Source organism: Gopherus flavomarginatus, chromosome 25, assembly GCF_025201925.1.
Source record: "Gopherus flavomarginatus isolate rGopFla2 chromosome 25, rGopFla2.mat.asm, whole genome shotgun sequence".
NCBI lineage: Eukaryota > Metazoa > Chordata > Testudines > Testudinidae > Gopherus > Gopherus flavomarginatus.
This window is the reverse complement of record NC_066641.1, coordinates 5,931,566-5,952,437: the sequence shown is the minus strand read 5'-3', so window position 1 is coordinate 5,952,437 and position 20,872 is coordinate 5,931,566. Positions and strand designations below refer to the sequence as shown.

General features: G+C 44.8%; 1 protein-coding gene across 5 annotated transcripts in view; it reads right to left on the bottom strand.

The window, feature by feature from the left end:
* Positions 1-20,872, bottom strand: part of TLK2 (tousled like kinase 2) — a 56,695-nt gene that overhangs the window by 15,748 nt on the left and 20,075 nt on the right. For 3 of the 5 annotated variants that reach the window (XM_050934939.1, XM_050934938.1, XM_050934940.1), the window contains 7 exons: positions 20,299-20,466; positions 17,583-17,678; positions 15,976-16,068; positions 14,199-14,309; positions 13,087-13,223; positions 10,333-10,485; positions 2,152-2,218 (listed from right to left, as the gene is read on the bottom strand). In XM_050934939.1, the coding sequence (XP_050790896.1) occupies positions 2,152-2,218; positions 10,333-10,485; positions 13,087-13,223; positions 14,199-14,309; positions 15,976-16,068; positions 17,583-17,678; positions 20,299-20,466 (825 nt within the window). The remainder of the gene's footprint in view (positions 1-2,151; positions 2,219-10,332; positions 10,486-13,086; positions 13,224-14,198; positions 14,310-15,975; positions 16,069-17,582; positions 17,679-20,298; positions 20,467-20,872) is intronic. The other 2 variants (XM_050934941.1, XM_050934942.1) reach the window with 1 other exon arrangement.

The following is a 20,872-nucleotide window of genomic DNA, read 5'->3' as shown; positions in this document are numbered from 1 at the left end:
AGGCAAGGCCTTCATATTCAGGATGCGATTGGTAAAAGCAGGATTCAGATACTGGCCAGTGAAAACGCTGAAGGCCAAATGGCCCCGTCTGTCTTACCCTCTAAGGGACAGAAAAGCTACTCTCTTTGAAGCCAGATGCTACAAAAGGAGCTTCCTCAAACCAAAGCAAGTAACTCCACCCCATCCCTATTTTAGTGTTAATGGCAATCTGATCTGGTCAAGAAACTGACAAGATGCTTGAGAAAATATTCTTGTCTAGTTTTTGCTGAAGTTGTATCAGTTAAAGTTTTTTGAGCTACTCTAATAAAAGACTATAGTGACTAACGAGTTAATAAGGAAGCAAACAATTACCTAAAAATAAGTTTGTTTGCAGAGAGAGCTCCTGCTGATGCCAACGAGAAGGAAAAATGTATGATTTTATAACTGAGTATTATTATCCTGAGTTATCAAAGAGTGCTGAATAGATTTGTCTAGAGTGCTACACAGGAGACTGGTTGCTTGTTGTGGCAAAAATAGAGTCACACTTGGTGGCGGGGAATAGAAGGGGGTATAAATATCATAACTTTAGTTAAAGAAGTCGTAGCACCCAATATTTTAATTCATAGGCTTTGTCATGAGAAAAAGTCATATTTCTATTACAAATTAGACAATGGTTTAAAAAGCTTTTAAAAAAATCCACACTTCTCTCCAGTGTACATATTCCCTGCCCCCTATGCTGGACATATGCAGTGCTCTGTAGTGGGCTGGCTGGGGTCTCTCATTTAAAAACCCTACAGATCATGGAGATTATAGCTATGACAAACATACAGCCTTAGTAGGAAGCTATGAACACCTCTCTCCTGGACACTATTGCCCTGGGAAATACAGTAAGAACGCTTATCTGACAGACAAGTTACAATGGCCTGGATACACACAAGGAGTTAGGCGGTGTGCTGCTGAACCTCATGATGCCAACTTCTAGGTGCCAGGAAAAATCAGTGTGATTCACAAAGCCTGAATTAAGCACTTAGGTTCCAAACACAGCAAATGGCAAGAGAGACAGACCCCTCAGAATGGGATTCACAAAAGCCAGCACACTAGGCAGGGAGCTGCCTGAACTAGCCAACGGGAGATGCCAGGAAGAGGGGTGTAGCCTATGCCCTGCCCCTCTCAGGGAGATGGGCATCTAAATCCAGGCTGCAGAGGGGCACCTACCTCTGCTGGATATTCACTCTTTGGAGTCTGGCACCTCTGCAGTTTTGCAAGAAGCCAGAGGAGGAGCACTTGCCTGGGATGCAGATGAGGTGGATGCCCTCATCAAACCCTCTCCCCATTCCCAGCGGAAATGAGGAAATTCAACCTGCATCTTGCATGTCCCAGGAAGTGCTTTCAACACTGGGCTAAAAGTTGTAAGGCGGGAACCACCACCTCCTCCTCCTGGCGAATTCTGAATGGGACCTGATCCCGAAGGTGGACTCTGAGTTCGCCTACTGGATTGGGTCCAGCATGCCACTTTGGTGGCTAAGCGCCGATCACACTGGGGATAAGGTGGGATATGCACATCTAGACACCTAGAGCAGCAGTCCCCAAACTTTTGAGGGTCACACACCCCACTTACCTCTGATCTGTGCCTTTCCTGGGCCAGGAGCGGGGCTGCGGCTCTGGGGACAGGGACGACACAGCCAAGGGTAAGGGAGCCGAGGCTGGAACCACAGCTGGGGGTCGGTCTTGGAATGGGGCCGCGGCCAGCATGGCCCAAGAGCAGAGCTGCTCCAAGGCTGGGGGTGGGGAGGGACTGGGTGGCGCTCCCTCCCTCCCCTGTGGGGGCTGTCCCAGCCCACTGCGCCCTCCTGGACTTTCCTCCACACCCCCATAGGGGGGCACCCCACACACTCTGGGGACCTCAGGCCTAGAGGGAGGCAGCAGTGTATGTGCCCAGAGGCAGGAACACAGGCACCTGGGAACTTTTACTCTGAAAACGTCGTGAATTTAGGAGCCTACAGGGTTCAGCAAGAGTTTTGTGCTTCGCAGTGGAGCCAAAACTGGGATTTATGTGCCTGTCTCCTTTTTGCATTCGGGCCAATAACTCTTACACAAAAGATAGCTACCACTACTGTTCATACGTAGCTGGCTCAGTGCCTCTTAGAGCTATTTCAGTAATGAGTTCTTTACCTTTTTAAGATGACCTAATCGGAGTTTGAAGATTTCCTCCTGTTCATGATATTCAGCTAACGTTAACCTGCGTACACAAGAGAACAGCGTCATAGACATATCCAACATATTTATAAGCACAGTCTCGGTTACAGTTTCAAGTAGCCAGGCTGGTCTAAACAGGACCGCCTGAGAGAGAGAGAGAATAAGATTCAATGCAGCCAACTTACCATGGCACTGGTAAATTAAGTTCCATTCTAGTGCAATTCCTGTCCAGCAGATGGACTATTTTCAGCGTACCATGCCACATACACACCCATTTAATAATCTGCTCAGCCATAGGAAGGAGCATCGCGTGCTGTATCCTTCAGCAACTGACAGATTGTTTGAAATTTGTATAGCACAGTCTGCAGTCTCTCTCGTACTGACGATAGTGCTCAAGCCTTGACATGCTGTAACAAAGCACTGTGCATGTCTGACGTCTATTTCATGGTACATATTTAATTTACTAAGGTTTACTCTTAAAGAAAACCAAGAGGAGATTCTGTAAATATTGAACATTGCATCAGAAACCTTCACTTTTTGAATGTTCAGATTTGTTTTATTTCTGAAATTTAACTGTGTTTTGCATTTTTATTTATTTATTTTTTAAAAAACCTATCCAATTCAGATCTCATTACAAATCTACAGAGAACTACCTCTGGGATGCTATATTACATGACTTTCAAACTCTTCAGAATCCCACTGACTGTTGTGTAGAAAGCACACTACCACTTGCAGCTGTCAATGTTAGACCCACAAGATTGATATGAGGGGTGAGGGGGGGCAGGAATACACAGCTTTAATTCTCTCCTCCTCTTGTTCCCCCTGACAGAAGCCTCAACTCTCTCCCAACTTCTAGCCACCTCCTCAGCTCCACAACATTATGTTTCTCACTTCCCTAGCAACTCAGTACCATGCTGAGTGTTAGAAGGCAGCTCCACTCTCTGAGCTTCATGCTGCTAAACAGACATCTCTGTGCAGAACAGCTCTGGGCTCTATGCCACATCTTGCTCATCTCTAGCTTCTTCTGTTCCTGGACCCCTCCTGGCATGCTAGAGACAGCCTGACATAGCAGTGGGGCAGGCAAGGCAATTGCAGGATGGTGTGTAGCAGCCTAGAAGGACCTTATAAATCCCAACCTGCCCTCCTCCACAAACATTTCCTACAACAATGGCTAGCCCTTAAAACATAAGAGCCAGGATTACTCAATGTCCTAGTTAATATACCTACTCCTCAAATGGATGTCTCTTAGTGGTAGTTATAATTCAGCTACAGTTGAACAGCAAGTATAATTGGAATTTGCCTGCTTTACCATTGTCTGAACAAGCATTTAGTCCAATATTCAGGATGCAGGTTCTCCTTGTAAAACCCCCTTACTGCAAAAGATCACTACATTCCAAATTAACAATCTATCTGTACTAAAAAAAAATACAACCAATACCATCAATGTTTACACAGGGACTCAGAACAAAAAGTCGCGTGGCATATTGGTAGTTCTCCCTCGCAGAACAGATTACCACACAAGCTCTCAAGAAACAAGCTGACCTGCATTTAAATCAGATCCAATTAATCCAGACTGTTCTGTAATCTCAAATTTACTTGGCTTTAAAGAAGCCTTCCCAGACTGAACACTGTTTTCAGCAAGCTTTGACAACCGGTTGCTATTGCAGGATCTGGGGTACCTGAACAACTGAATAAACCGAATGTGGGTTGTGTGTAAGAGAGACACACAGATACGGTGAAACAGTGAAAATCTATCCATTTTAGACAAGCAATAGAATGGCCATCACTGGATTAGTATGTCCAGAAATAGCTACATGCTCACTTCTAGTATTTTAAAAAAGCCAAGGAGGCTGGAAAATAAACACTGTCCTATTTAATATAAACACACTTGAAATACACGACTTCCATTCTAGCTGAGGGCTCTGTGACAGCCCGAGCTATGTTAAGAACACACCGGACCACAAAAACCCCTACAAATTCAGCTTCCTGCCTTAAATTACAGTCTTGTCCATGTTTACATTATAGATTTCTATTTTCAGGCAGTGACTGAATTTCATAACTACTCTTGGGTAAATCTTGGCTCAACGCTCCTATCACAGGAGGACCTCTCTTCCCTTTTAAGACACCTTAACCAAGATGACACATCTGTGCTCAAAACCCCCAGACTGAGTTCCACATGATTAGGGTGGGAATTTTGAAGGATCCCAAAGGATTTAGCGCCCAACTCCTGCTGAATCTGGATGACATTTACAATGCACTAGGGTGGCTATTTTTAAAGCACTGAAAATGGCTATTTTTTCAGAGAAGGGATTTGGGAAACACTCAATGATTATTACTGATGATTGAAGGAAAATCTTATTTATTCCAAGGCCAGAAGGGATCACTGAGAGCATTTGGTCTTACCTCCTGTCTCACAAAGGCCAGAGAACCTTCCCAAAATAATTCTTAGAGCAGATCTTTTAGAGAAACATCCCATCACAATTTAAAAGTTGCCAGTAATGGAGAATCCACCATGATCCTTGAAATGATTTGTAGGTAAAACCCCGAACTTTCAGCCTGCAGAGCTACACTGTCAGCCAGAAATTGCATGTCTGGGGCAGCCCAAGGAAATACAGTAAGATTAATAACTTGCTGTAATAACGAGGATTTATTTTTGCGAAGTATTTTGAAGTTGAAAAGCATGTGAAGGGAATTTTACACGATTGGCAACACTACTTTAAGAGGAGGTGATGTGCACAACTCTATCAAAACAATACTATTTCAACGGTGGAGAAATTTAAATACAAACTAAAAGAATATCCTACAAGTAAACACTTTGAGTTAGAAAGTATCAAAATACTACACACTTATTGTGTAGAGCAAAAGTGCCCCCCCCCGCCCCAGCCTAAATACAACCGGGATGCCCAAAATGCAGCTCGCATAGCCTCCCACCCCATTCTCCACTTATCAGACAGGTGGAGGGGGAAGAGCTCGGGGCTTTTGCCCTCCAGCAGGACGGTGAGGCTAGGGGCTTCTGCCCAGCAGGGAGGAGGGGGTCTAGGAGCTTCAGCCCAGTGGAGGCACCTGACGAGGCTCAGGTCTTCAGCTCTGCTCTTGCTGAAGCTCCAAGCCCCGGCAGGTGGCTCCTGTGGGACTGAAGCCCCTAGCCCCACCACTCTGCCACAGGGCAGAAGCACGAACCCTCGCAGGTGCACCTGGCTCTCAAACTTCTTAGGATTATTGCACGTGGCTCGGACGGTCAGTAAGTTTAGCCACTGCTGACATATACCCATAATATAATTAGCTATCAGGCAACTGCTTTTAAAATCAAACATACATTCATACTATGCTGACACATACTGATAAAACAAGAACATTTCAAATTCTGATGGCCCCACTGCAGCAAAGTTTATGAGAACAGTGGGGGAAGCTTATGTATCTCTTACAGACTGCAATGCCTAGAACCCAGGGGAAAGATTAGTGAAATATTAACTTCAGCCCTGAACTGCCTCGACACCATACACTGCAACAAGAGCTTCAATGCTGGTTAATATCAGGGTTTGTTTCCATTAGAACCAAAGGTTACAATATAACGAATTAGTAAAAATCCAGCTTATCCTGATTATACCAATTGCTCTGCCCATTTCAAAAGCAAGCTTTTCGGAGGCTAATGAACTCCATCCTGACCACATGTGTCTGGTGCCGGCCAACTTTACAAGATTTCTCCAGCAACTGTGCTAACCACTAAAAAGTCACCCTAACTTTGAAGAATATCGGTGCTATTCACGAGGCTGACAAACAGCAGATATATCTGGACATACATAACTTTTAGATAATGTTTTCACCTCTTAGTTCAGAGACTCGAGAACATTAAGGGCAGGTCTACACTACAGCAGGGATCCACGCTCTGAGATCCATCCCCAACAGTCGATTTAGCGGGTCTAGTAAAGATCCGCCAAATCGACTGCTGATAGCTCTCCAGTCGACCCCTGTACTCTACCTCCAACGAGAAGACTCAGACTCACAGACTTTAAGGTCAGAAGGGACCATTATGATCATCTAGTCTGACCTCCTGCAAAAAGCAGGCCATAGAAACCTACCCATCCACTTCTATAACAAACCCCTAACCTATGTCTGAGTTATTGAAGGTAAGTCAACAGGAGATTTTCTCCCATCGATCCCCCACGGTGTAGACCCCATGGTAACTCGGCCTAAGGTATGTCGACTCCAGCTACATTATTTACATAGCTGGAGTTGCGTAGTATAAGTAGACTTATCGCAGTAGTGTAGACATAGCCTAAAATTCTGCATCAGGCACAAAAAACACCTGATTAAAAGTCTTGCCCCTTCCAAGCATCAGGCCTGGTCTTACTAGCCATACATTCTAAGTGGCAATTCTTCTAGAGCAGGGGTTGGCAACCTTTCAGAAGTGCTGTGCCGAGTCTTCATTTATTCACTCTAATGTAAGGCTTTGTGTGCCGGTAATATATTTTAACGTTTTTAGAAGGTCTCTTTCTATAAGTCTATATTAGATAACTAAACTATTGTATGTAAAGTAAAAATGGTTTTCAAAATGTTTAAAAAGCATCATTTAAAATTAAATTAAAATGCTGATCTTACACCACCGGCCTGCTCAGCTCGCTGCCAGGCTGGGGTTCTGTTCACCTAGGCTGGCAGCAGGCTGAGCAGGGCCTGCGGTTGGACCTCAGATCGGGGTAGGATGGAGTGGTTTCAGGGGTCAGGGCAGAGGGCTGGGGTGGGAGCAGTTCAGGGATCAAGGCAGAGGGCTGGAGTGTGTGGGGGGTTCAGGGCAGAGGGATGGGGCTGTGGGGATGCAGGGCAGAAGGCTGGGGTGGGAGCAGTTCAGGGATCAAGGCAGAGGGCTGGAGTGTGTGGAGGGTTCAGGGCAGAGGGATGGGGCTGTGCGGATGCAGGGCAGAAGGTGTGTGTTGGGGTGGGGGGATTCAGGGCAGAAGCCTGAGTGTGTGTGTGTGGGAGGGGTCAGAGCAGAGGGCTGGGGGTGTGTTGGGGTGGGGAGGTGCAGGGCAGAAGGCTGGGGTGTGAGAGAGGTGCAGGGCAGAAGGCTGAGTGTGTAGGGGGGTTCAGGGCACAGGGATGGGGCTGTGGGGATGAAGGGCAGAAGGCTGGGGTGGGAGCAGTTCAGGGATCAAGGCAGAGGGCTGGGGTGGGAGCAGTTCAGGGATCAAGGCAGAGGGCTGGAGTGTGTGGGGGGTTCAGGGCAGAGGGATGGGGCTGTGGGGATGCAGGGCAGAAGGCTGGGGTGGGAGCAGTTCAGGGATCAAGGCAGAGGGCTGGAGTGTGTGGAGGGTTCAGGGCAGAGGGATGGGGCTGTGCGGATGCAGGGCAGAAGGCGTGTGTTGGGGTGGGGGGATTCAGGGCAGAAGCCTGAGTGTGTGTGTGTGGGAGGGGTCAGAGCAGAGGGCTGGGGGTGTGTTGGGGTGGGGAGGTGCAGGGCAGAGGGCTGGGGGTGTGTTGGGGTGGGGAGGTGCAGGGCAGAAGGCTGGGGTGTGAGAGAGGTGCAGGGCAGAAGGCTGAGTGTGTAGGGGGGTTCAGGGCAGAAGTCTGGGGGTGTGTTGGGGTGGGGGGGGTTCAGAGTAGAAGGCTGAGTGTGTGTGGGGGGTCAGGGCATGGGGCTGAGGTGCTCGGCTCGTGGGGGTGCTCCCAGCCCCCTGCCTTGAGCCGCTCAGGGCAGGGGGCTGGAAGGGATATGCCCTGTTCCACTCCCTTCCCCAAGGCTCCGTCCCTACCTCGCTCTGTCTCCTCTACGGAGCGCACACGCTGCCGCTCTTCCCCCGCTCACTTGCTAGGGCCAGCAGCTGATTGGTGCAGGGAAGAAGAGGGGGTGGGGCAGAAAAGCACCATGCTGGAAGAAGCAGGGGAGGGGGAAGCTTGGCTGCTCCAGACCCAAGCTTCTGCCTCCTGCCCCCACAGGGGAGAGCGGTCGGCAGGGGGGCTGAGTGGGGCTGGGACCACGGCAGGCAGTTGCGTGCCACTCAAAATCAGCTCGCGTGCCGTGTTTGGCACGCGTGCCACAGGCTGCCGACTCTTGTTCTAGAGGAAGTGGGAAGCAGCCATAAACATTCTCTTGTCCCCTCAAGTTTATAGTTGCAAGCTGTGAAAAGTCTTTATTCTTCCCAAGATTTTAAAATAATCATGTGCAGGCATTCAGTCTGCACTTCCAGACCCCAGTGCATGTGCTGATACATACTGGTGTTACTGGAAAGGAGTATATAGCAACTGACATGTGTGACATAAGCCACAGTTAATGGTTTTGGATTTATCTTTGCTATGGAAGCCCTCTACTTGCCCAAAGAACAGGTAACACGTTCCACTACAATTCAACCAGACAACAAGCATCAACCATGAAAGAGGAAGTACCATTCCCGTAAGTGAGGAGACTTCTCTCCATGGCTCATTTAATTCTTTGACATCTTTATCCTGAGTGCCAAAAAGCAGTGGCAGCTTTTGTTACATGGGCACAGTCTGAAACAGAAACTGAAAAGGCCGAAGTGCCCTGGGCTCTCATCAGCTCCACCAAGTCATGCAATCCCCACACAGCAGTTTTAGCAACATGAAATATAGAAAGCCATTCAAAATGATGATCCTGGTTTACTGTATTTAGGGCACATTTACATGGGACCCTGAGTGCAGAATGGACCTTTCTAGGAACCAAGAAGGACTGAATGAGTAAAGAGAGGTAAGGAACAGAAGAACACGAGATGAAAGGAACTCCAAAGAAGGAGAGGGGAGACAAAAACATGGCAGGAATGAAGAGAAGTCTGGGAGTAGTGGCAGGGAGACGGAACAGCTGGCTCGGAAGCTTGGGCTATAGGGGATGGAGCCTTTCACCATTAGGTCAGCAGTACGTATGCTGCCTTGGTTAATGGTGGCCAAGTGCTTCATGGAAGACCCAGATAGTCAACTGAACTGAGTGCTTATCTACCCAAACATTTAGATTGTGGCAAGCTACCCCACACTAGCCTGCAGCAAACTAACTGTCCATGTGGACCCTGCTGACATGATTTAACAGGTAAAACACTTAAACTAGTTCTGTTTCAAGGACTAGATCACAGCACACTAAGTAACTGTTAATGCATGTCAGCAGGGTGCATGTGGACAGTTAGCATGTGGAGGGCTAGGGCACAGTGGATTCACACCCCAGCTTGCGGCGTACTATACATCGGTGTAGATAAGCATTAGTTTACTTCCTAGTGGGAAGGTTTCCTTAACACAAGAGATCCAACACACTTGGTAATTGACCGCCTTGGTAGTGTCAGCAGAAGAGACAAAGAGGAAATGGGCTTGGAGACTGAACTCCACTCCCAGCATCCTCGGAGACAATCCTGGCTTGGAAGAAGGACCAACACCTACTGGGGAGGCAGGGAAGCCTGGACTTACCACGCTAAATTGTTCTGGAGAAAAATAGCTTTAGTCTCCAGAAGGGTCAAGATGGCATGTTTGGAGAGCAATAAATTCACTGAAAACATCTTGTGCACAAGAGAAAAGATTCAGTTACTGGAGAAGAGAGCATGATCTTTCCCTTCCCCACCAGTGGAATTAGCTGATGTTGGCAAGTGCTCTGGAGATAGTATAATACTTAAAGCAGTCCTTTCTATGTGGAGAATCTTTCCTCAATATATCTGATGATTTATTTGGAAATCCTCAAAAGAAATCCCAACGGGATAAATACTCCTAACTCATATACCATTTCTTTATTGGGAGGTGTGAAATGCCCAGTTGTGTTGGAATCTGGAGAGAGTATTTGATAAATCTGATTGGAAAATTTCAGCAAAGAACAAAATATTTGCACCATTTATTCTCTCAAGTCTGAGGCTAGATACAGATGCAGCTGCAATGCTTAAAAAAATACTGCTTGCACATGAAAAAATAAAATTATACTCTTCAAATTTGCTATGAGCAACATTGAACCCTATTTCACGACAAAAGAAAATATTTAGGGCTGCAGCCACAAGTTCCTGAATGCTAGATTTATTCTATAATAATAATAATAATAATAATTTTTTTTAACAAGGAATGTCTATGAGGTAAACAGTAAAGCTTAGAAGTGAGTGCAGTATTCCATTTCCCAGAAGATATCTATATCCTATAAAAACATTGCTGCTCTGGAATGTCCCAATACAAAGCCATGTAACATACGTTTCGTTTTCTGCTCCATTGGTCTTGTTCTTTCGCTGTTTCTGCTCGTTGCTTGCTGGAGGGGTCTGTCCCATGGCAGGTGGCTTCCGTTTCGCTAACATCTTTCGTTGTCTTTCTATCTCCTCCCGCTGGGAATTTATCCTCTCCTGTTGCCTTGGGGAGAGGGAGTGGGGTGGGCCAAGAAAGGGGCAGACAGACTATAAAGATACAAGTAACGGAAACAGATGACTAATTACATTTCCCGCCCCCCGATTAGCAAAACGATTTTCAAATCACCTACTCTAAGGATGAGTAAATCAAGTGTTTTAACACCAAGTATGGAAAGACATGCCAACTGTGGGAGGGAGGTGACAAATCCTTCAACTCAATAAAAGGTTAGTCACAATTTATAGAGCAAGGGAGTCTTCATTCGCTGAAATATGAGAAACCCTCCAACAGATTAAATCCTGTGCCCAAATCACAATATTCATGCAGGTGATGATCTCTTTACTAGTGAGGAGTTGAGACCATCAAAGAAAACCCAGGAATGAACCATGATTTATGGTTGGCTTTGTCACTCACGCCACTCACTTTTCACAGGTCTCTAAAAGGATCTATTCTAGATTGCTGTTTTCCCCATTAAAGACTAACACTGAAGTCCAGCACAGCCTGCTAAGTGAATCCTCTACTGCAAGGTTATGGTCACGTGATCCCTAGCTCTCAAAGGCAACTTCTTAAAGCAACTCAATCCTTTTTCAATCCCACCAATGATGGGCCATCTTCTTGCAGAAGAAAGCTATCATTAAAACTGCTTGCCATTTTAATTTAAAACACGGGGTAAGATTTTGAAAAGCACCAAAATGACTTGGAAGACGAAGGTCCATCAGCTTTCAACTACACTCTGGCAGTTAAGTCACAAAATGGGAGTTAGAGATTGCGGGTAAAACTTTCAAAAGCACCTCTAGTTTCACGTCTCTTGCAGCAAAAGCAAAGAAGGACTTCTTCTCTTAAAGGAGATTCTAAAGCCCCGACCATCTGTGCACTGCTTGATGAAATGGGTTCCCATGTCAGACTAAAAAGAAGTGACTCAGTCTCAGAGGATTGTGCATGCTCGTGTCTTTGCATGCTTGTAAATAAAACACTACTTCATGTGAGATTTATTTGCATGGAAGTCCCACTTAATGGCCTGGGCCAGGAAGGCATTTACAGGGTACTTCTATTGATGAGTTGTGTAAAAGGGTTTTGTCATTTCCATTTCCTGGGTTATGCAGCTCCTCTCTCTCTCTGGACATTGTTGCCAGAAAAAAAGTTAAGTATTGTGGATTTTCTCTTTTAGAAAACTTCTTTAAAATAATATACACAGCCTGTTGCGACCAACCATAACACATGCAGTTGTGAAAATCCATCTAAAGATCCATAGACTCATAGACTCATAGACTCATAGACTCATAGGTCAGAAGGGACCAATCTGATCATCTAGTCTGACCTCCTGCACAAGGCAGGCCACAGAACCCCACCCATCCAATTTTATACAACCCCTATCCCAGGATTGAGTTTTTGAAATCCTCAAAAATGGTTTGAAGACCTCAAGCTGCAGAGACACCACCAGCAAGCGACCCGTGCCCCACGCTGCAGGGGAAGGCGAAAAACCTCCAGGGCACCTGCCAATCCGCCCTGGAGGAAAATTCCTTCCCGACCCCAAATATGGCGATCAGCTAAACCCTGAGCATGTGGGCAAGATGACATCCAAGGTGTAAGCAGACTGAAGTCAGAATCAGGATAGGATTCCTGCTCTCCTCCTCAGTCCTATTCCCCCTGCCCCAGCATTGCACAGTTGGCCAGGTGCACTGAGAATGGTTTCGCCTTCTTCCCTTCTCTGATGCTTCAGAGGAGGGAAGGAGATAAGACCGCCATGGCCAGGTAGCTGTCGATCTGGGATAGGAGAACATGGGAGGCTCTCTCTCCCCAAGAGGAAACAGGTTTGAACTCTACTGCCATTAGATCTTCTATAGGTTCAGCTGCTCTCAAAGAATTTATTTTATAAAGCAAATCTGTTTTCACTACAGACGTGCACTGCTGTCAAATATATACCATCAGCTAAGATGGGCTTAAAAGGAGCAATTCCGTTTTGGCCTAAAACTTAGGTATTTGTAAAAAAAAAAAAAGTTTTTAAACAAAACCTGAGTCCAAGAGAAATGTCTCCACTATTTGTTAAAGAACGCATGAACAATTCCCCTGTAGTGCTTGCAACCAAAACAGTGCTGAAGAACGAGCCAGAAGTGAGACTAACTTCACGAATGTTCCAAGATATGAGAGTTGCAAAAAGAGTTAAAAGTAAGTTTTAATCAAGTTTCACTTCTAACTGAAGGCACAGGTAATAATTAGCACTATATAATTTAAGTTGCGTCCCTTTAACTCATTCAATCTTTATCTTTTCTGTATTTCAAATGGGTGTAAGATAGAGGCCATGACTGTGGCCTTTTTTGTAAGAGGCAGCATTAGTCCAGTGTCCTGGCCACACCAACTCTGGTAATTAGATTCTGACTCCTTAAACTGCAATAGAGTTTTTACTGGAAGAAAATTCTTTGCTGTCTGGCCTAAAATTGTTGTCTATTGTTTGTGCATTGTCAAATAGTAGCTCAGTTTCAATTTAAAGGGTGGTACAGAGCACCACATATAGCTCACATATTAGTCAAAAGTGCTTTGGATCAGAGGCACAAGAGATGGATTTTCTTTTCTGCCTCATGAGAAAGACAAGGATGCTTCTACTCTTACTTGATGAGGTTCTGAAAAGCGTAGCCATCTGTCCACTGCTCAGTGAATGAGGCCCCATGCCGGACTGTAGTGAAGTGACCCAGTCTCAGTCGATCCTGCATGCTCTTATCTCTGCATGCCATCTTTTCTTGTTTTGACTGAAGAAAGACAAGACAGAAGTGTCGGATCAGCAGCCACCAATGATCAATTTTGAGCTGAAAGTTATGCAGTATTTAAATACTCTATTCTTAGCCAACTCTTAATATTGCCATCGACAAGGATCAAGATCAACTGGCAAAGCTCAGTTAGTGATGCTTGAACAGAACCTGTTCTACACAACATTCAGCTCCAGCTAGTTACAAATCCCTCACTTTCACAGACAGGAGGTCATGCCCAATTAAGACCAATCAGTGCTGCAGCTAAAACAATTCAAACAAGTTTTCAGTGCTGCCACAATATTTCCCCCGATACCTGCATGCAGCAGATGTAAATGGTTTAAACAGTTAAAAAAATTTTTTTAAGAGTAAATTAGAAACATTAACTGTAATAAAGTCTTTAAAACATTGAAACATGCTGAAAGCCGGTAAGCAATAACCTAGTATTTTTATAGTGAGCTTTCATCAATAGGACTCAAACTGTTTTACAAAGACATTTGCCATTTTACAGCTAGAAACAGACAGAAGTTAAATGATTTTCCCTAAGTCACAAAGCACATCTGACACCTGGCACGTCCTAGCCCCCACTTACTGGGCCATGGGCCTTCTTGTGTAGTCTCCTCCAACACTCTCTTGCACTGCTAGGTATAAATTAGCATCTGTGATCCTATGTGACAAGTGAATTATAAGATGCGACAACTCAGACTATACTGCTCAGCATCCACTCATCTGGTTTCCTTCTGAAGTTGACAAAAGTAATTAAACCAAAAGGCTCTGCACTCTGAAAGCCATCACCCATTACCATTTCAGAGAAATGATTCAAAACGCACAGCTCTAATTCTGTATTTCAAATGGCTATAAGTTTCACTCCATTCTGAAGAGCAAGTTTCCAGAGTTCAGGACAGGCGTGACAGAGTGAGTGTGTTTTCCAAAGCTGGGTACCTCTGGATACAGAGGCTCAGAAAGCTAGCAGCTAACCTTTTCTATAAGGAGCTTCTTGCTCATTGTCACACATCTATTCAACCGTTCCTTGTATTTCTCCAGCATCTTTTGCTGTTCATCAATCTGCCGTCTCAAATCACAGTTGGCCTAAAAAAGAAAGTACATAAGGTAAGTGAAAACAAGATACGAACTTTCCACTTTCAAGGCTGCCCTGAAAAAGCCAAGCCACATATCATCTTGAAAGGTACTCTACTGAGCTGGCTCCAGGGAACAGGTCAGAGGAATGCAAATTAGCAGCCAACTTGTTGTCAAGATAAAAGACCAAGTGAATCCACTCTCTATGGTACTTATCTGGTCCCCGTTACCAGAGTATCTGAGCACCTCACAATCTTTAATGTAACCTCACCACACTCCAGGAGGTAGGGAAGTGCTATTATCCTATTTCACAGGTCTGGAATTGAGGCAGAGAGAGACTTAGGGCATGGCTACACTAGAGTTCACTGCAACGTCTCTAATGTAGCCGCTCTAAGTCGACGAGAGAGAGCTCTCCTGTCAGCTTAGCTATTGCCACTTGTGGGGGCTGGTGTAATTATGTCCACAACGGCGCTTATATCTGTGTAACTTGTGATTTATTCACCCTCCCCCACAAAGCAACATAATTTATGCTGACATAAGCTGTAGTGTAGACATAGCCTAAGTAACTTGCCCAAAGTCACATGGGAAGTCTACAGCACAGCAGTGAACTGAACTAGTGTCTCAAGTCCCAGGCTAGCACAGTAATCACTGGACCATCCTTCTCTAGTGACGGGAAGCAGCAAGATGACTTCCTTAGCATTTTCAGCTGTAGGATTGCTCTCTGGCACAGCTGGTCAGCCCTGCTATAGACCCTCTTTCTGGAAACAGATGTTTTTCAAGAACATCACGTTTGCATAAGTGAGTGTTTCCTTTGTAGGCTAGAAGAGGACATATCTAAAAACAGAAAAATCTGTCATTTGGCATCCAGTTAAGCCTCGAGTGGTGTAGGCCTCAAAAAAGATTTTAGGAGTTATTCTTGAGGTCATTAGGAAACAAAATTATTTGTCATCCTGGTTGGAAAGGTGTTCCACAAAATCTTTCAGGTTTTTGGCCATGCTATAAAAAGCATCTCTCTTTTACATACATATTCTCCTAGATACGGAGGCCAGACACACAAGTATAGTCTTTTCAAAACAAGGGCCTTAGTGTGGTCAGAAACAAGTTTTTTTATGAAATGTTTTCAATACAGAAGTGTCTTGAATAAGAGGAAAAGTTCAGTTTGGCTTTCTACTCCTTGACTCTTGCTTTCCTCTGGTAGACAGCATGCCTACACGTCCAATAGGTCCTCTAGGTAGGGTTCCCTGCCCCACAGCATATTTTCTAATGCTTTATATGCTTTCTAATTTAGAGGATAGCTTCCATCACTTCCTTGGATTCAAGTGACAAGTCTACTAGATCTCATCATTTAGAATGAAACCGTTCATTCAGAAGTTTCTTTACTTACAAATAATGAGACAGAATAACTGCACTCATCAGACCAGACTGACTGCTACACTTGGTATCTCTACATATACTGGCAAGACTACCCACAGCTTCTATCCCAAGAACCACCCTTCTCAGCCTAACCAATTTGCCAATTATCCTTTGAAAAGGTATTCACGTTACCTCCTTCTCCAAGAGCGCCAGTTTCTCCAAATGTAGTACAGAAAATCCTGATTTGTGCATGTGTTCTACTCTTGCAATACCAGGATGCTCCAAAAAGCAGGTTTTACAAGAGCCTTTCCATGTTCACACTTACTCTTAATAAGTCATCTATCCTCCCCTCCTTCTTCTCCAGGTCAGAGTTTTTATTGTTTTCTAGTGCAGATATTTTGTCCATTGTGAGGTCAGACTGCAGAGACAAACATCACAAATCAAAGTCAGAAGAAAATAGGTAATATTTCAGCTACAGAAAGCTTGCTACTTATTCATCTCTGGCCATTTCTCATGGTTCACAATAGTTTATTCTAGAAAGCAGGGCTTTGCGCATTCTAGAACTCTGGATTCTATTTTCACTCTTCTCCTTCTACTAGGGTGCACACCCGCAGCATAAAGGTCAGACGATATGAGCAGACAAGTGTTAGACAATTCGGCCAAGGGGAACACAGAAATCGCAGTGGCATTTGAAGAACTGCAAAAGCCCCACCTTCTGCTGTAAATATAGATTCCTGTATTGCTTTCCTGAATTTTGTTTCATGCCCTTAAGGCCTCTGGTTTTCAATGTTCTCCCAGGCAGTAACAACACAGCTAGCATGAGGGGAGGCTTAAAATGCACAGCCCTTCAGTCATGATTTCAAATGAATTTTAGTTCCAAGCTAAAATTTCAGTAGATAGAGTAAGACTGCGCACCTTGAAGATCTCAGATTGGCTATCACATACCCACACTATTCATTAGACAGGACGCTAGTCTTCACACAGCCCTATGATGGCCTTGTGGGGGAGTGTTACATCTGACGTTTGTTTTCCATTTGTATGCTCTCATTTTAAATAAGCTCCTTTGAACTGAACTGTTCCCTTTTAACAGCAGAAACAGACAAGTCTTTGTTTCTGAAAACTTATGTATTTGAATCCCTGTAACAAACAGGAATTATGGGTACAGTGGGGAAGAACAGCCTGTACCATTTGGCAGTTGTTTCTTAGACTCAGACTTTAGGGCCAGAAGGAACCATCATCATCTAGTCCAGTGGTTCTCAACCTATTTACCATTGTGGGCTGCATCCAATATACTACTCGTGTGGTCCTGAGGCTGTCACATGGGGCACTGCTCCGTGCTGATTAGGCTGCAAGCAGCCAAGTGAAGACCCACTGATCTAGTCTCACCTCAGCCACAGAACTTCACCCACTCACGCCAGCAATAGGGCCCTAACCTCTGGCTGAACTCCTGAAGACTTCAGATCTTGACTTAAAGACATCAAGTTACAGAGAATCCACCATTTACTCTACTTTAACCCAGCAAGTGACCCACACTGCATAGGAAAGAAAAAAAAAATTCCACAAGATCTCTGCCAATCTGACCTGGGGAAAAATTCCTTCCTGACCCCAAATATGAAAATCAGTTAGACCCTGAGTATGTCTTATCAGGTCTCAAAATGTTCTAAAGAGCAAGTAATCGCCATCAGCAGTTAGGTACATAAGTATCCATTTTACAGAGAGAAATGGAGGCACAAAGAGGTCATGGGACTTGTTCAAGGTGACAACAGGGTGGCAGAGTCACAAATAGATCCAACAGTCCAAACTCAGTCCTCTGATGAAGCCAGTAGGTTGCCACCTACCAAGACTCATGGCTCGGTTCTCTCCTCCAGTGCCGAAACTGCACCAAATGTAAAGCTTAGATGTAAGGGGGCAACGTGGTTTTACAGTTTATACCTGCGTCTGTTTGTGCTGGACGGAAATCTGTTTTTGGGAGGTGCAGGAATGCTCTGTGTTCCCTGATCCCGTAGAAGAGGGGCTGCCTTGCTGGGCCTGCAACAGAAAGCCAGCATAATTATATACTACCAGGTATTAACGTGACTGCAATTCTTCATGCAAACACACACTTCTCATTTTATATGGAAAATGCTTTCTGGTCTCAACACCATGTTGTTCAGATAAATCCATTTAAAAAGCACTTCAGAGATTCGGGCTATCAAAAGGAAAACCAATCCTTTTCAGAAAACCCAGCTCAATCTGTTAAGACTTTCAGTGTTGCCAACTCTCATGATTTTGTCATAAGTCTCACGTTAATTATTGTTTTCCTTAAAGCTCCAACTCCTGGAGTCAGGTGGATGTGCAACGATTTCAACCTTCATTCTTTAAGAAAAAGTTTCCAGTCTCAGTGGCTGTGGAGAAAGCTTCAAAATGAGCCCCTCCACCCCCCAGCTCAAAAAGCAGAAGACAAACTCAAAAACAATTATTTTTTACATAATCTCATGATTTTAAAGCCAATCTCATGATTTTTCAAGAGCCTGACACGATTTTTGAACATTTGGTGTTGACAATACTGTACAAAATACATTTCTATTAACTTTAATATAACTTCAGTTACATTTAATCAAGGTTCTCAACTGTCTTTATGCAGTGTTGTTGTAGCCCATGTTAGTTCCAGGAAATTAGAGAGACAAGGTGGGTGAGGTAATATCTTTTATTGGACCTACTGCTTTTGGTGAGAGAGGCAAGCTTCCAAGAATACACAGAGCTCTTCTTCAGGTCTGGGAAACGTACTCAAGAGTGTCACAGCTAAGTACAAGGTGGAATAAATTGTTTAGCACAAGCAGTTAACACATTTCAAGGCATCATTCAAAGTGAACTGGCCCATCAACACCTCTCCATCATAGTGGAGGGAAAGAAAAAAAAAGCTAGGAGTGGCTCATCTTTTGAAGGTATTGTGCAGGTTTCCTTTGAGGATGAGAAGAGGTCAGATGTAGAGTTAACGCTTTGTGCTGTGTCACCCACAGGTCTTTTATCATTTTTCTGTGAAAGGTCATTTGAGTGCAGTGGTTGTCTCGTTTCACCCTAAATGTTATTGGGGCATTTAGTTCACTAGTACACCACACCTGATAGCTAGGTGTGGAACCCATGGATCTTGAAAGGTGTTCTGTGGGGGGTGTTGATAATTGCAGCAGTGGAGATACGTCCACAGGTTCTGCATCTGTTGTGCTGGCAGAGTCTGATGCTTCTTTAAGTTGGTCCGTCCTGGTCTGTGGGGAACTTGCTTCTGATGAGCTTAGTGAGGCTTGGCGGGGCGGGGGGTGGTAGTTTGAAGGCCAGAGAGGGGGATTCAGAAAAGATATCTTTTAGGATGGTATCCCCATCGAGTATGGGTTATAACTGTTTGATGATAAACTGTATGGGTTCCAGTGTAGGGTGACAAACATACAAGCGTAGGACTGAAAGGGACCTCATCTGGTCTTCTAGTCCAGTCCCCTGCATTCAAGGCAGGACTAAGTAATAATTAGACCATTCCTGACAGGTGATGGAGGATTTTAAGAACAGGTTAGACCAATTACAGAGATTCCACAACCTCCTTAGGTAATTTGTTCCAGTGCTTAATCACCCTGACACTTAGGCTGTGTCTACACTACACTTTCATTGTTAAAATTTTTGTCACTCAGGGCTGTGGAAAAAACAAACAGCCCCCTGAACGACAAAAGTTTTAATGATAAAAAAGCACCCATGTGGACAGCATTTTGACAGGAGCGGTGGGAGCCGCTCTTCTGTCGATGAAGCTACCACCCCTTGTTTGGGTGGTTTTACTGTGTCTCCATCACGCACCTTACAACGGCCTGGCTGCAGTGGCGAGCTGCGCCATTGCAAGGCATGCAGTGTAGACATAGCTTAGGAAGTTTTCTGTATTGAAGCAGGTTCTCTTGGGGTATTTGCATGGCCCATTCCATGATGAGATCTACTTCTTTGGCAAAGTGTCCTTGTCTGGCCTGGGAGCTTAAATGCAGAACTTCGCTATATAAACTAAAAATTATGGACTGAAGAGACACTGATTTATGGCTTATCACAGCCATATAACCCACTTACCCCCTCTGCTAGCTTCCCCCACACTTTACTCCCCTATGACTGGAGAGGTGTCAATGGGCCACTTCACCTTTGAATGGTCCCGTGAAATATGTTTAACTACTTATGCTAAACAATCTGTTCACTTTGTATTTACCCACAACGCTGAGCGCATTTCCCAGACCGGCAGAAGAGCTCTGTGTAAGCTCCAACGTTTGTCTCTCTCACCAAAAGCAGTTGGTCCAATAAAAGATATTCCCTCACCCACTTTGTCTCTCAACTGTATTGGCAGCTACTCAAGCTTTGAGAGTAGTTGGTTTAGCCTAAGATCAGTCAGGAATCTACTTTGGCTTTATCAGTTTAGTTTCTTAAATTGAAATAAAAGCACCTTCACCAGACAGTTTTCTCCAGAAGGCAAGCCTGGAGATCCAGCAACTTTTCATATATGCCATGAACCAGCCGTCAGATGGTAAAGACTGTCACTAATAACCCAGGCTGGATGTGAACCAGAGCCCTAGAGCTGAAAGGCTCCACATCCCATTCCCAATCCCTTAACACAGCCTCTACCCCGGGCTTGGGTTTTTTAAAGACTGCTCACCGAAACAAAAGCAAAACAGAGGCCAGCTCCCCTTTGTACCAGCTGCTCACTCTCAAGCCGCTGTTTTGCCAGCATCATAGACATCAGGGTTGGCAGAGGAGAGTGTTCTTCCTGCGGCTCCTTTGCAGAACTGCCATCTACCCCATATAATGGCTGCTCCACTCGCCGCTGTAATACATTTAAAAAAAATACAATAAACCTTTAAAAAAAAAAAAAAAGACGAGTCTCTGGTTCTGCCAAAACTGTTGTCAGCAAAGCAGCAGCTCAGGAATGGCGAGCCAGCAAAGAGAGGACCTGTTAAAAGCAGGGCTCCTGGAAAGATCGCTCGGATAGCAGTGGTCAATAGGAGTAATTGGAATAACGTGTTTGAAGAGTGCTGCAATGCATGTGAATGTGCAGAATAGGATTCCCCTAGTTAACAGAAATACTGCCCCTCTCCAAGGTGCACATTCCGGGGCCATTCAAGCAAAGAGCTGCAAACACAAAGCCTTAACCAGAATATCTTAATTTAGGCCTTTGCACTCTTTAAAGGCTCAGAACAATGATCCCTAGCTCTTACAGATCTTAAAGCACT